Source organism: Epargyreus clarus, unplaced genomic scaffold (assembly GCF_041222505.1).
Source record: "Epargyreus clarus isolate Ecla_fem2 unplaced genomic scaffold, WU_Ecla_fem_2.2 ptg000033l, whole genome shotgun sequence".
Taxonomy (NCBI): Eukaryota; Metazoa; Arthropoda; class Insecta; order Lepidoptera; family Hesperiidae; genus Epargyreus; species Epargyreus clarus.
The window spans coordinates 5,306,489-5,323,458 of record NW_027332238.1 but is presented as its reverse complement, the minus strand read 5'-3'; the positions used below and the strand labels follow the sequence as shown (position 1 = coordinate 5,323,458).

General features: G+C 34.4%; 1 protein-coding gene across 6 annotated transcripts; it reads right to left on the bottom strand.

Annotated features, from left to right (window-relative positions):
* Nucleotides 1–539: 539 nt before the first annotated feature.
* Nucleotides 540–16,667, bottom strand: LOC140755591 (uncharacterized). Of its 6 annotated transcripts, none has more exons than XR_012103810.1 (12): nt 16,577–16,667; nt 14,154–14,412; nt 11,078–11,143; nt 10,437–10,605; nt 9,630–9,812; nt 9,017–9,147; nt 7,796–7,862; nt 6,952–7,193; nt 3,478–3,539; nt 2,716–2,791; nt 1,443–1,593; nt 540–869 (listed from the first exon to the last, which is right to left on the bottom strand). XR_012103810.1 is itself a non-coding variant. In XM_073090875.1 (12 exons), the coding sequence occupies exons 1-11, from the start codon at nt 16,645–16,647 to the stop codon at nt 2,721–2,723; spliced, it is 1,551 nt and encodes a 516-aa protein (XP_072946976.1). In that variant the 5' UTR covers nt 16,648–16,667; the 3' UTR covers nt 1,455–1,593; nt 2,716–2,720. The 6 variants fall into 6 exon arrangements, 5 of the variants coding, with proteins under 5 accessions (XP_072946974.1, XP_072946978.1, XP_072946975.1 ...); XM_073090875.1 differs by lacking the exon at nt 540–869 and adding an exon at nt 6,185–6,414 and having other exon boundaries at nt 1,455–1,593; XM_073090873.1 differs by lacking the exons at nt 2,716–2,791; nt 3,478–3,539 and adding an exon at nt 6,185–6,414.
* Between the last annotated feature and the right edge of the window lie 303 nt (nt 16,668–16,970).

The following is a 16,970-nucleotide window of genomic DNA, read 5'->3' as shown; positions in this document are numbered from 1 at the left end:
AGGAAAAGAAAACTCAATTTAAAGTTAAAAGCAATTTATTTCAAAACGAATAAATAAACAGATTACAAAACATTAACAACATATAAACACAGAACAGATATCAAGTATTTATATATTTAATAATTATTTATTTAAATTCATTCAATAAATTATAATCTTTTATCACTGGAATAATTCTATAAAATGATCATATATCTAAGGTAGGAATCATACTCATTCAAGATTACATTCAATCTATTTACTGGATAAAACGCCATCTATTGTCAATTATTGGAAGTTCTCAAATTTGAGCTTGTACTTAGGCTAAGAAATCTTTCATATCGTGATTAAGGATCGTAACGCCATCTATTGTTAAGTAGCGAAAGATTAAATGACTAAGGCTTTCTCCCACAGACATTTATAAGCTAGGCGACTAAAACACGAATAATAGGTATGCTTACCATACGAAAATGTCCATAGGTGGGTGAATATGTCCAAAGCCGTCAAAATTTCCACTTTTTGTTTTACTAATTACAATTATTGAGAGATAACTCAAAAAGTATTCATTTTATACCTTTTTTATTGCTCAAAATTTATTAAAAATATACCTTTTTGCATTGTATTCTGATAAAGTAATGCTTAATGTTGTTGTTTCATATCATAACTTATTAAAATATGATTTTTTTTGGAATTTTTTATTGTACGAATGAATAATAACATCAGTAGGCGATTGCTTCGGGTCTCAGTCGCGTAGCATCTAAATATTTGTGGAAGGGCCTAAGGGTTTTACTGGATATCTGTTCTGAGTATTGGCAGTGGGTTCAGGGCTGTAGCTGCGGAGGGATGGTCACACGCTGCTCTGAAGGGAAGGGTGAGAGTGAGCGGACTCTCTGGAAAAGATAAAACACAATTGAATAAAGTTCGGATTAAAAGGGTCTTATATAAGGGTCTTATATAAGTAAGCCGGCATTCAGACCCTTCCACCAAAACGGTGGAAGGTGAAGGTTCTTTGAAGGTGGTAGAAACCTCTGTTTCGACTCCGGCGGCACCACCGTCACACCAATTTCTGTTATAACAGAAGTGTTAAGCTGCTGTGTTCTGGTTTGAAGGGTGCAGTAAGAACATACTTTTATGAAGCATTCCGGCTTAGTCTGCAGCGGCGCACTGTGATCGACCTCAGGTAGGAATATCTTATTCTATCTGGGGTTGATTATAGATGTTCATGGGCGGCTATAGCCACTTACAATCAGGTGGACTGCATGCTCGTCTACTACGCCTATATTATAAAAAAATCATCATACTACATATTGTCAATTTAGGTCTTCGGTAAGTAAAAAAATAAATAGATTGATTTTCTAAGTCTACAAAAATCGTCATATTATACGAATACATTGTCAAATTTATTTATTATTTGAATACACTGATTTTCTAAGTCTACGAGCTACGAATATAATAGAGCTCACCTCTCTATAATCAGACTCTGCGATGACAGGTGTCAGCGTCTCGACCCGCTTCAGCGGCGTTTCGTCCAGGTTATGGACCACCTTGTACACCTCCGACCGCTGCAGGTGGTCCAGGCTTACGGGCGGCTTCTCGTATTTCATGAAGTTGATCCTGGGGCGATAGATAGTATTAGTTGGGGTTAGGTTAGGTTGGAGTTTGTTGTTACAGTTTAGTTTGTTTTTTGGTTATTTATTCTGTTTCTAAGTGTTTATTTTTGTAGCTCATGGCTTATCAAGTAAACAGTCCACTTGATGGTGAACGGATTGTTACCGCTAGACATATTATAGGACACATGGGACCTTATGGTCATTTTTAAACAACCCATTATGCTTCTAGTATTACAGCACGATTTTAAAGTTTGCGTGTATGATAATATTATTTTTTGGAGTGTAAAAGATTCATTAATCTTTGGTCACTCAGAACTATAAAAATAGCTATTAATCCGAATTTTATAATTTAATTTCTTACATTTTGATATATCTACAAATCAGGCCTAATAACTATAAAATATTTACGGCAGTCAAATTAATACATTTTAATTAAACTATTGAAATTGAATAATAATTATTACTGTGAATTATGTAACATGATAAATGAAGACTCAAAAATGTCTATAAAAAGAAAATGTTACCTTATGTACTTTAGGTGCATAAGTAATGATTAAAATATTGATTGAAAATATTTAGCAATATTGAAACTAATTTAAATGTTTTCTAATTATTAAGTGAAGAAATCTATTGTTGTATATATGTTTTATGTATGACAAAATGTTTAATGTATGTAATGTTTGAAACACGAATGCATGTAGAAAATTTTCTGTTATGTGCGTAAAAATCAAAACACAGCAACACTGGATTAGTAGCACACGTTCCACTTAATAATCACATCGACCGTGAGTCACTCGATAATTATTTGTTTATTTATTTATCCGAATTATTAAGTGGAACTTCTAAAGTGAATTTATTTATAAGAAATGAGCTTTTATTTCACACTTTATTTTTTTATAAAAACAAAATTATCCATCCTATAACAATATATCAAATTATTTTTAGTAAGTAGTAATTTTAGTTAAGACATTTTTGTTATTATTATTATTAATAAGTCAATGTATATTCCCTTTAAACGTTTGATATTACCCCCAATTTCAGGGAGAAAATACAAAGCTAGCAACACTAGCTCAATAGATGAATAATGCTCATTCCTTAATAATAGATTCGTGTATTCAGCACTCACTTCAATTAATTTGTAATAGGGTTTAACATAGGTATCGTATAGGGCGTGGAAATCAACCAAGTGGCAGTTCGATTCTCTGGAAAAAGATTATTAAGACTTAATCTAAACTTAAGAAATATAATTAAATAAGGTTAATTAATAATACTAGGGGCCAAGCTTAATAGATTTTTTTTTTAAATAATTATTATCATTGTTTTATGTTAATAATAATTGGGACACAAATCAAAATCGACATAATTCATACAAAACTAATGCATATCCAGGATTTATATAATAACTAATGCATATCCAGGATTAAAAATAATACTTGTAAATAATTTTGATAAACAAAAAGATTCAAGTGCTTAAGAAATTTAATGACATTTAAAAAATAATGGTTGCCAGATCAATAAACTAATTTTAAGTATTTTTTCAGTCGTTATAAATAATTTTAATTCCTAAGCTAGCTTAAAACATAAGTAATTTTATACCTTGACCCCGTCATGACCTCTAAGGAGCTAAAATACGATAGATTTAAATAAAAACGTAGTTAAAATCACCATTCAATAACATGTAATAAACTCAATTAATTTAATCTTTATCTCTTTCACAAATTACTAACTTTAAAATTAAACCATTTTTATGTAACATTTATATATCAATTCTAATAATATTCTTTAAGAATTATTTTTTATTAACCTAACCGTGCGAGGAACAAATCAAATTACTATCCCCCTAGGCACAATGCACTAAATGTATATCAAATTATGATGTGATATATACCTATATTTCCTACAGAATGACTTCGTGTTCCCCCAGGGCCAAATCTGGTTCCAGTGCTCAATCTGCCACCGCGAAAGGTACATGCAACAAACAAAAACCACTCGTGAACACACAACACACGAAAACACTTGCACTTATATATAACTTAGGGTCTCGTATTCAAAAGGTAGAAACGGAACCCTGCTAAGTTTTATATACATATTTGACAAACTATCAGAGCCATATTAAGTTTAAAATTTTGCCCTAAGCGATTATAAATAAATAAATAATAATAAATAAACGCTTTCTACACTCACAGCCCCACACTAGGATTCCCTGTATCGTGGGTGCCATGGACACACACATAGACAAATACACAAACACCCAGGCCCAGAAATAGAAATCTAAAGTCATCATTTAGATATATGTCAGGCCGGGGATCGAACCCGGGACCCTCTGCGCGTCAGACGGGTATGGCGACCGCTCCGCCACGCGGGTCGTCCATGACTTAAAGTTTTAGCATCATAGGACGTCTACAAGAATATACATATAGCTATATAAATTGAAAAAAATATTTTCTATACATTCGATTTCATAATAACATTTGTAAATAAAACTTTAATTATTACATGATCATAAAAAAATAATAAAAAAAATTCATGGCAATAACATATAGAATATAATTTAAAAAATATAATATAATGATTTAAAAAGTTCAATGTTAAGTCGTACATTCGTTCTCATTTCGTTTTCGTCAATTTATGATTAGTCACCGTTATAATAAATGACCATTTTACAATTAATTTTACAATGTAATGATCATTTATTAAATTTAACACCTACATGAAACAAAACCTACACATAACATCTTAAAAATAAACTTGATACAATTATATACATTCAAACTTATATTTACAGAAGGATTTATATTACAAGGCAGTAATTTACTTTCTGAAAACTATTTTTATTTATAAAGTCTATTTAATTCCATGCATTGATGCATATGTATGAATATGCCAAACCTGTCGTCATATGGTAGGAGAACGCTTTCGAATGATGGCCTAAAATAATGTAAATAATGATTATAATGATATCATATATATATACGTTAACATAACACTAAATTTACACTAATAAAACTCTTATTATATAATATATTTATCAATTAAAAGCCATAATATATCAGGTCCATATTAGACATCTAATTCTGTCCCTTATAAAATAGTACCTAAGTGATGGTCGTTGGTATGGTGACCTTATTTATAACCAACCACAAATAAACCAGAGCAACTAATTGAAGATCATTTTTTTAGGTTTCCATATAGTAGAAGATCCGAAGCTAAGTCGAACTGGACCGAGCTGATAATAGAATGAAACTCATTTTATAACGAAATTAGTACATTGGGTAATACATTAAAAATGGGTTTGCTAAAAAAATCCTGGACAGGATAATTTTAATTATTTTTTGAAAAATTAATTTTCATTTTGCAGACAACCCTATATCAATGTGTTCGCAATAAAACAGCGCTTCTACTGATATAAAATTTTATCTATTATCATCATGAGTGAAAGTAGTTGCCAGCGAAATACCTGTTTATACCTGACAACCCAGTAGTTCGTCCACGTAAATAATAGGCAACCCAAAGCCTGCACATTCTGTATGTTTTTAACATTCACTCAGAATAGAATTTTCTTATTATCTTGATGTTGCAAAATTTAATTTTCAATTAAATTTTAATTTTTCAAAAAATAATTAAAATTTTCCTGTCCAGGATTTTTTTAGCAAACCCATTTTTAATGTATAACCCAATGTACTAATTTCATTTTAAAATGAGTTTCATTCTATTATCAGCTCGGTCCAGTTCGATTTAGCTTCGGATCTTAGACCAATATCTTACCAAACCATTAGATATCATAATAACAACGCAACTATCAATACATCATATACTTATATGTCCATAAACTATATTTTCCTTATATACGGCCCTATAATAATTACACTATGAATCTACAGAATAACATAAAATAGAATATGTTTCCTTACTTATCTTATTTTGTAAATATATTTTCAGAATTACATAATTTCCTAGCATCCAACCTGCCCTTTGGTCTACTGATGGACATAGCCCTAATTGGCCCTACTCCAACCGGTCCCGTGCCCGTGCCCGTCCCGGTTTTCCACCGTCTTATTTAGGTCGTCGGTCCACCTGGTTGAGTGCGACCTATGCTCGTTTTGCCTAAGCGTGGTCACCACTCGAGGACCTTTTTTCCCCATCGGTTATCGGACCTTTGAGTGATGTGGTTGGCCCGTCACCGCTTCTAAACTAGCTTATTCGGTATGTTTCGTACTGAGTATCTCTCTCTGCATAGCACGTTGAGTGACACTGAGCTTTCGAATGACGTCTAATGTCCACCTCAGTTTCGCCGTGACCACGATCCATGCAACTGGGTTGAAATATCGGCAATAAAAAACGCATATCGTGAGTACCCGTTACATAATAAAATGTCTCAATTCCGCGATAATTTTAGTCTAAAATCATAGACGTCTAAAGTATCTAGCAAACGTGTGCTAAATTAAAATGTCAAAATTTAAGTGTCATTAAAACGATCCCTTTAGGGGTCGCTACACCCAAATTTGTATTCTTAAAAATATATCATATATTATGTCCTTCAGTGTCCGAAGCGTTACACAAAATACAAATCAGACAAGTAAGGAAACAATAAGTACCCCATGGCTTTTCCTTGTATAACTTCAGAGTGCGCGTTGATCATTTCAGCGATCATCTGCTCATCATACACATCCTGGGGTCTCCTCCACTTCCGACCCCCAGGGAGCACCAGGGGCCTGTTGACGGGGACAGGGGGCCCGAACATGGGCTTGGGCTTGCTGACGCGAGGGGTCGGGCGCTGCTTTACTTGTCTGGATTCGTGCTCCAGCTTCATTTGTTGCATGACCTCCTTTTTTTCGAAATTTTTGATTTTTGTGATGTATTGATTAAATATGAATGTTAAATTAGATTAAAATAAAAACATTCGATACATTTATTACATTATTAAATTATAATTGATACTAAGTTTTAGTATAATCTTAGTAACTAAGATTAAAATAAATTATATTTTTATAATTATAACCATTATCAATATAAAACTGATTATTATGAGTCGAATAATAAAAAAATAATAAATTGTTCCATTAATTCCTTTAAACAAAAAAATATTTGCACATAATAAGTATGTTAAGTTTCTAAATAAAAAAATGAAAAAAAAAAAACAGCGAGACATATAAATAGCCAGATCGAGAAATAGAAATAGGAATGCCGCTATTTTGAATTACAATACTAATTGAATTTATTCATTAGTTGTCTATCAGTATAATACTCTTTATATTAATTAACTTAAGAAAGAAAAAAATATAATATTTATTCTTACTTAGCATAACAAGAAAAGATTAAAAATAATTTCAGTATTAAAAAATCTAAATCTATTAAAACATACCTTTCTTTGCTTCTCAATCTTCTGTTGCTCCGCCAACATTTCTTCCTCCTGCTTTTTCCTTCTCGCTAGTTCTTCTTCCGACAACATCGTCTTACTCTCTTCTTGGACATGCTCTTCTTGTCTCTCCTCTGTTCTCACTTGGTCTTCCTCAGGCTCAGTGATCTCCACAGTCGGTTGTTCGTATTCTTGCCTTTGTTCTTGGATTTGTTCTTGTCTTTCTTCTGCTTCTTGGTTTTCGACTTCTGTAACAGGAGAAGGAAATTAATTCTAGATTATAACTGACGCTGATATGAGACTATCTTAGTTCTCAAACGTGGCAACGCATGTGATTAGCTTCAGAAACTGTTCTTTATGGACTTGGTTCTAGGATGATTTTACCATCAGGTGGATTGCATACTTGTTTACTACTTCATAAATAAATAAATTACTAGGAACATCCTAAGTTTTACAGATCTTGCTTTAAAATTGGCGGATTTTTAATCGAATTTTCGCCGCTTATTTCAACCCTTTAGGGGATCATTTTCCATAAAACTTTCTAATTGGCATTTAATTCTTTCTAACTAGAAAGCCAAATACACTTACACTACTAAGTTTCATAGAGCTTACATTAACATTTGTGGATATTCAGACAAACTTTCCATCTCTATTTACTTTCCCTAGAGATGAGACATTAAAAAACTTCTATCAGCACCCATTATCATCTTAGCATCATACCCACGTCATAAAAGAAACTGACTGTTAAAGTTTCGTGCTACTATCTGCAGGGGTTTAGGCTGATGATGTAGTCAGTCAGTCAGTCAGGACAAGTCTTTTTATAAATGTAGAAGATGATAGATATATTTACCACTTTCATATGTCTCTTCAGTTACTTGATACTGCTGTTCTTCTTGCGCTTGCGTCTTCGCAGATTCCTGCAAAAGAAGACAAAATTGGATAATAATCAGTAGGGAACTGCTCTAGGCAGTCTGTGAGTTCTGTGACCAACCACGGGTGGTAGTCATATGTAAAGGAGCGAAACTGATTTTAATAAACGATACACTTAGTAGTAAATCTTACTTAGGAATGACTATTGCCTATAGCCGATCTTTCGAACTAAAAGTGGTAAGTAGATCGTAGTTAAAAAAAACAGTAGAAAAAAGTATAAAATTAATTGAAATATTCGTAAAGACAAAGAAATCATCGCCGAAAGATCATCAGAACGTATATGTCGACAAAAAAAAAAACAAAGGGCGTTAGGATAAAAAATCTTTGAAATATATATTTGTAGTCCACCGGGAACGACCTTCCGTTTAATGCGGATCATTATTCACAAAGACTGGCTCGGAGAGCATCAGTCCGCATTTTATTTTCACACAGCCCGGATCGTATACGCTTGGAATTGGCCGGAGCGGAGCCGCCAACTATTTCACATAGATTGGCTGTTTATAATATAGGAGTAGCAGACGAGCATACAGTCCACCTGATGGTAAATGGCTACTGCCGCCCATGGACATCTGTAATCAACCCCAGATAGGATTAGATATTCCCACCTGAGGTCGGCCACAGATGCGCCGCTACCCCTGAGGACTAAGCTGGAACGCCTCGAAAAAGTCTGTCTCCCTTACCACACCCTTCAAACCGGAACGCAGCAGCGCCTAACACGGCTGTTATTAGGTAGAAATAGGTGTGGCGGTGGTGCCGCCGGAGTCGAACCACAAAGGATTCTATCACCTTCGATCTGCTCTCGCAATCGGAGCCGATCGGCTGCGCGAGGAAGAATGAGCACGCAGTCAGAGCCGGTCGGCTCCTCTTGTTATTTCACACGAAGCGCGTTCAAGCATTCAATGACAAAAGAAGTTCACATGCACCTGTACATGAGTAAACCTTAACACAATTAGGTACTAAAAACTCTGTTTCCAACGTGATAAGAATCTGCTCTCCTCTCCGAGTCGGTCTGTCTGAACGGATCCTAATGCATGAAATCTATTTGCCCGATGCGTTGCCACTATTGAGGGCCAAAATGGACACCTCATATCTAAGTCCACATTCATTCGCACAGGCTTCCTCTAAACTTCCTCTGGGTTACCTTATAACTGAGCTGGCTGATCTGTCGCGCCACCAAGTCCAGGGTCTGCTGGATGACGCCAGGCAGCTGGGCTAACGCGGCTATCTGGGCTCGCATTTGCGCCAGCTGTTGTTCTAGTGTTGCGTTTGGATCTGAAGGAATATGAGGAAATAGTATAATTAATGGTCTTATCTCTGTAATATGTGTGTGTTTAATGATCTAAACTGTGTGTGTAGTAGGGGATGAAAACTAAAAATTTCAAAGTTGTGACAGATATTATTGTATGCATGCTTTATTAATAGTTCTGTAGCGACTTCCCTCTAATTATCAAGAGATGGTGCCACGAGTTTTTGAATCTCGCTATCGAAGTTTTGTAAATATCTTGCATATATTCAAGCTCCGAACTGAGACTGTCGGAGCACGGTCGCTCTCTGGCACGATCACCTAGCCCGGCGGGAGATCTCCCTTTGCCAAATTTCCTTCACTTCTTTTATTTGTTTGTTAAACATCTCATTTGCTTTTTTTGTCTCCTTTTCCATTTCAAAAAGCTTCATCAGTTTCTATCTTTCTTCCTTCCACTTTACTATATCCCTGTTTTTTTTAAATTTTAAGGAGTTTCTTAAATTTTACTCACCAACCATCTTCTGCACATTCTTCAGCAGTTGCTCTGCTAACTGCTCCCCGTCCATATCTTCCTCTGTTTCTTCTTCTATTGGTGCTGGCTCAAACTGCTGTTGTGGTGCTTCTTCTATGTGTTCTTCTTGAAGCTCAATTATAGGTAGTGGACTGGGTGGTCGTGGTGGGGGTAGAGGTATTCCTAATTAGAAAAAAATATCGTTATTTATAGAGAAATAGCCAAACATCTCTAAATTTATTTCTCTTTATTAGTCACAATTACTTTAAAATCAATCCAATCCTCATAAAATCCCTTAATAAAAAATCATTACTTTTTACCTCCTGTAATTAAACCTGATTTGCCCTTCGAAGCATGGAAGCGCACCCTGCATTGACTGTTAATATAAAATCATACTTTGCCACTAGCGGTCACCCATCCCACTTCACACCCCGCATAACGTTGCCTAATTTTATAGATCCGTTGATAGTTACTTAAGCTGTGATCAAGTTAAAACCATGCCATTTAGTTGAACCACTAAGGGCCGATTTCACCAACGTCGTATAAATCTTATTCCCAGAATAAGTCGTTAGTTACTCGCGAGTAAGCCTATTTTACGTTTCACCAACATTTATCATAGGGATAAAATCTCTATACTGGAGTAAAGACGTATATCGCCGATTTCGGCCGAATAAGATGCTATTCTTAGATTAGTAGTGTCATTTTTCTGTCACTATATTGTATGTTGCACTAAGGTTCTACCACTTATAGGCACTTTGAAAACATTTGACATGGGTTGACTACTAAATTTGTATATTTCAATAATACCTGTGTCCTCAAGATCGGGGACCTCGCTCTCTGGTGTAGGATCAACAGCTTCCAGGAACTCGGGACCCTCCTCGGGGATGAGAATGGGTTCCTCGGGTTCTATTGGGGGAGCGCCCGGGACTATTTCCGGCTGGGGTTGCTCCCAGGGTAGCGGGCCTGTGTCGAAGTCCTGGAGAATAGAATTTTTAGTGAGACTTTTTGTTTTCTTTTATTTGTATTTTTATCGCGTCTGAGAATTACAATAAAAAGTGTAAAAATGCAAAAGAGTAAATCCTTTTGTTACTTATTTTTTTTCAAATCGAAATCATGAAAATTACATCCAAAATTGCAAAAAAAAAGCAAAAAATCTTATGTTATGTACCGAGGCGTTCTAGCTTAGTCGTCAAGAGTAGCAATGCATTAGTAATATGGTAACTACCTCCCATGGTCATCTGTAATCAATCCCAGATAGGATTAGAGTTCTACCTAAGCTCACAGTGTTGCTACTTCTAAGTTGGAATTCCTCGTCTCCTTTACCACACTTCAAATCAATTGCTGTTATAACAGGAACAGGTGTGGCGCTGGTGCCTCAGTGGTGGTTCGGAGTCAAGCCACGAAGATTTCCCTTAAAGTGTCTAAAATCTATATCTAGATAGACTTACTTCTGGTTTATAATCTGGTGCAACTTTAGGTTTTGGCTGCTTTACTATCTTAACCTTGTAGGGTTCCTGAAAAAAAGTAAAATTGTTAAATTAAAAAAAAAACAAGCCGTTTTTAGAGTTCCGTACACAAAGGGTAAAAACGGAACCCTATTTGTAAGCTATAGCGAAATACTGTCTGTCCGTATGTCCGTTGGTCTGTCTATCACGGGGCTCTATATCTTGAACTGTAATAGAGAGTAACTTGAAATTTTTACAGAGTATATGTAGGTAGGTTACATAACGGTTGCCGCTATAACAACAAGTACTAAAAATAAAAAGCTCGAATATAAATAGGGGTTGCCATATAAGGAACTGCCATTTTTTGTGATATTCTCACTCGCACTTGGCTAATTTTACTTGCACTTGAAATTCCTGCTGTGGGTGTCAAGAGTACAAACAAACTAATACACATGCACACCTATAGGAACTCATATCTCTTAGCAAGTCTATATGTTTGCCTGAATATTCTCTTCTTAAAATAATATATAGTTAGTTTAATTATTGTATACAACATTCAATAATTAATCTAATAATAAAGATGTTTAAATAAATCACGTACCTATTTATTTAGTCTATATTTGGCTTATAAATACTATATTGTATAATAAATAGACACAATCAAATGCCAAGATATAAATAAAATGTTCGACACAGCGGTCCATAGTTTGTCTACGTATAATAATGCATCCACACACTTGGCACTTGCAAACTCCAAGCCTCTACGAACACACAAACGTGTGTACATGGTGCTTGCGGTAAATTCCCTTTGATTTGCTGAAAAACCTTATTTATTTAGTTTAATTTATAAAGGGATTTTTTTTCTGGGCGAACATATCATCCCGCACAAATACAATAGAGAACAATCCATTCATCGTAAATAATTAATTATATGTATAGTCCGCGCAAAACTGTTAGTCCGCTCTGAAGTTGTTGCGAGCAGGTTAGTCATACAATTTGCTATGGCCACGCTATTCATTTCTATATTCAGAGTGGACTAGCAGTTTTACGCTGGCTATACCATTATGTACAATTGCATAATATTTACTTTTTAAAATATTTCAATTTCACACATACGGACTTTCTTTCGCCACTTCCTCTCAATAACGAAACACTTTCTAAAGCATTAGTAGCTTGGGGCGGCAAAATCTGAATTTTCTTATTATACAATAACGTGTATTTTATATGGGAAGTCAATTAAAGGTCAATTTGAGCTCTCGGGCAGCATGTTAGACAATTTTTAAGCAGGCGACGAATTCAATTTTTGCCCCGGGCGGCGTTAACCCACGGTGAGTCACTGTTAGTTGCTAAATACCACGTTTCTGAATTTCAAGAAGGTATTAAATATAGTTTAAAACATATGACACGGGTTGAATTACGACACAGCAATACATAGTAAAGGGGTATCATCTTGCCCAGGGCGGCACTTTTCATGGGACGGCAAAATTATAACCAAATAAAAAAAAATATCCACGACGAAATAAAAAAAAAAAATCCTTTCCAAGGAACAGTGTAATTAGCTATATAAAATTTTATATTCAAAATTAATACGTCTAAAAATATTTAAAATTATTTTGTAGCACTCAAATTATTTTACGAAATATATCCTTAACAGTTTTATAAGTAACTCTACATTTTAATCAAATAACAGTTATTGCGTAAAGCATGCAACATACTTTAAAATCTAAGTAGATTTTCTCATACTAGCAAATACTTTAAAAATACTAGGTACATAAGAAATACTAGGTACTTACCCGACAACCGTCCACAAGGAGTATCGAAAAAATACTAAAAAACAATTGAAATTCATTGATTTAATGCCAGACCATTGTTATTGATGGAAGGTTGCCAGTACCTTGATAACAAGATAAATGAATTCCCAATCAGGAAATATCTAATACTGACAGACAAGGAACTTTATGCTATAGAAATACCAGTGTCATTTAAAATGTTTATTTATGGGTATTGACCTGTCAATCAAATTCAGTAGACTTGGACTCAGAAATGTCAGATTTAAAAGAGCTATAAATAAAAAAGTGCCGCCCCTCTGAACAATAATGTTAGACATTGTTCCGAGTGCCGCCCAATATTGCCGTTGTCAATGCCGCCCCATAGATAAAATTGTGCAAAAAATACTGTTTAAGGGAAAATACTGTTTTTGCAGTCGAGACGATGGTACCGTGGGCTAGAAGCGAAGCATTTCTATTAAGAATTGTCTCCTGATTGAGGCCTCCGGTGACCTAAGAGCTGTAGCTTTCCTCGGCCAACAAATTAATGCGTTATTCGTCAATTCAGGAAGTAATGCTGCTAGTATCTTGGGACCACTTTCTTGGGACAGCGTTTAGACTCATTTATTCTATTTATATTATTTATGTATTTTTTTAGTTTAAATAGTGTTAAATTGTATTATAATCGTATTGCCAACTTAAACTGTGTTATAATCTATTGCCAACTTAATATCAAGAAAATAGTTTTTAAACCACACCCTAAGATTCCCTGTATTGTGGATTAAATACACACACGCACACACACACACTATACTAATATATACAAATCACCCAGAAAAAAAACAAATTTACTGGGTCGGGGATTGAATCCGTAACTCTGTGTGTGACACCTGTATGGTGACTGCTTTGCCATACGGGTCAACATCTTGGGCCAAACTAGGTAAATGGCACCTGTACCATATGAACATCTGTAATCTCTGAAATCTGAAGGTAGTAGAACCCTTTGTGGTTCTGTTCTAACAGCAATGATAACGCTGCTGTGTTCTGGTTTGAAGGGTGTGGTACGACTTTTTCCGAGGCGTTCCAGCTTAGTCCTCAGTGGCGACGCATCTGTGGCCGACCTCAGATAGGTATCTAATCCTATCTGGGCTTGATTACAAATGTCCTATAGCAGTAGCTTATCATCAGGAAGATGCATACTTGTCTAGTACTCCTATATTATTATTACATCAATGGGCGGCAGTAGCCACTTACCTTCAGGCTTTCATACTCGGCATACTCGTCTGCTATACTCCTATAAATCTAACATTTACCTCCACAACATCTTCCTCCTCCACGTATCTGTAGTACCCATACTTAGGTCTCGGCGGCGGCCGCTTCGGCTTCTGCAAGAACGTCGTCCACTTCTTCTCTTCTTTCTTCTTCTCTTCCCTTACTCTTAAAACTTCTTCGTTCAACGCCTTCAGGACCTCAGAGTTCTTCAGGGATTCTATCACTGGCTTTATCTTCTGGAAGTCCACGCTGGAATCGTCATCAGCTCGGTGCATATGCGTGGATAGCACTCGAGCTAGACTGTTTTCAACCATTTTTGTGTGAAAAATATTGTATTAGTGTGTAGTTGTAAAAAGTTTTAAAAATATAAAAAGAGCTACTTTGTAAACTTAAATAAATGTTGTGATGGCTAGATGGCGCTGTTACCAATAAAGGTTAAGATAAACAATATTGTATTACTCCTAAATTGTAAAAGCTTTATAAAATTTTTAAATTCGAGTAGCTCTATGCTTAAGGTAATGCTGTCATAAATGAGGTAGATGGCGCTGTTTTCAATGAAAGTTATCATTCAAATATTCTATTACTGCTAAATTATAAAAGTTATATAAAAATGTTTAAAGAGAGCTCTAAGCATAAAGAAATGTTGTGATTGCTAGATGGCGCTGTTACCAATAAAGGTTAAGATAAACAATATTGTATTACTGCAAAATTATAAAAGTTATATAAAAATGTTTAAAGAGAGCTCTAAGCTTAAAGAAATGCTATCATAAATGAGGTAGATGGCGCTGTTTTCAATGAAAGTTATCATTAAAATATTCTATTACTATTAAATTGTAAAAGTTACATAAAATATTTAAAGAGAGCTCTAAGCATAAAGAAATGTTGTGATAAGTAAGTTAGATGACGTTTTCCACGAAAGTTACTGTAAAAATATGTAAATTGATTGAAATAAACATTTAAATGCATGTTTCTGAAGTTTATTATGGAATTTGGTGGTGAGCAAACTAGATGGCGTTGTGTCCGACAAGAGTTGTAATGAAACTACCTTCAAAGGTATCAATTATATAAGTATTTTAATTTGTATGTGTAATATTTTACACAAATTCTCATATCCTATTTAATAGTTTATGATTGAACTAGATTAAACTAATTAAACTTAAAATAAAAGTCAAATCCAAAATCTTATAAGAGTTACATAACTTTGATAAAAAGCTGATTTTTCTATCTAAATAATGCAATGGTAACATAGAAAGACATATTTTAGCAATAATTATAGGTAATGTTTAATGTTATACAATTTATAATGTGGATGAGCAGATGTGTGAAATAGATGGCGCTGTATTCAAATAAAGTTTTGCTAAAATGCTGAATATTTATATACCTAATTCCATATCGGAATTATATATTATAACTAGCTAATAAATCAAATATTTTTTTAAATTCAAAAAAGGTTCTTTACAGAGCACTTTTTGAATGATTAACTGACCCGGCAAACGTTGTATTGCCATATAAATAAAAACATGTTAAGGGTGAACAACCCTTATCACTAAGGGGTATGAAAAATAGATATTAGCCGATTCCCAGACCTATTGAATATGCATATAAAATTTGATGAAATCGGTAAAGCCGTTTCGGAGGATTACGGTAACTAACATTGTGACACGAGAATTTTATATATAAGATAATAATAGGTAACTTTTACATGAGGCCAATTTTTCTTTCTTTTTAATGAAATACTAAAATAAAAAGACTTCAGTAATAGGTAATGTTAAATGTAATTCGACATATATGTGCAGATGTGTGAACTACATGGCGCTGAATCCAACTACAACTACCCTCTAATGTAAAATGTATGTAATCATAAATTGTATTGAAAAAAAAAACAAAAGAATATCCATTGAAACTTTCTAAAAGTAATTCAAATTTGATTTTCCTTTGCTTTTGTGATAAAATGGTTGAAAATGCAGTCGACCCATACAATATACTCATTTGAAAATGAACAATAAATGACTTCAAATTATTAATTAGTTAAATATTAATGATAAATTAATAATGACGACCGTATTTTAAAAAAAAAATGAATTATTATTAACTAATGGCTAATAAATGACAAACGAACATTTTAAAACATTTTTACGCACAAATGGATACATCTGTGAAATGTTTGTAATGATTATGATTTTAACTGATTCATCATCAGCTGGATTGATAGACTTTTTCAAAAGAGGCAAATGCACATCCAGTCGGCAGATATTGGGTATTTTATGCACATCTGTAATTATCCCAAATTATTTTGCTACTCCTGAGAACATTGTATCAACATTTTAAGCACATTGTTTAAATAAAAGCCTTATAATGGCAAATAAACCATAATAACCAGTTTAAAACTGATGTTATAAGTCAGATATAGGTGGCGGTAGTGCCGCATATAACCACAACACGTTGGAAATTCTCCTTTACTCACCCCATCACATGCGCCTCTCTTAGCATTTCCGCTTCCCCTGATATTAGTTCAGCTATCTTTTCATCTGGCATTCCTGGCTTGCCTAGAGCTTCTACAAAAATTAAAAAAATCATTAAAACCATTAATACCCCTTCATAATCAACTCATTACTGTCCCACTGCTCCTCTCAAAATGAGAAGAATTAGGCCATAATCCACCGCGCTGGATAAGTGCGTATTGGTGGACTTCACATACCCTTTAAACATTTTCCTTAGATTACCCATGTAGGTTTCCTCACGATGTTTTCCTTCACTGTTTAAGCAAGTGATAATTAGTTTCTAATACGCACACAACTGAAAAATAAGAGGTGCATGCCTGGGATTTGAACCCCAGACGTTTCGATCAAGAGTGCGAG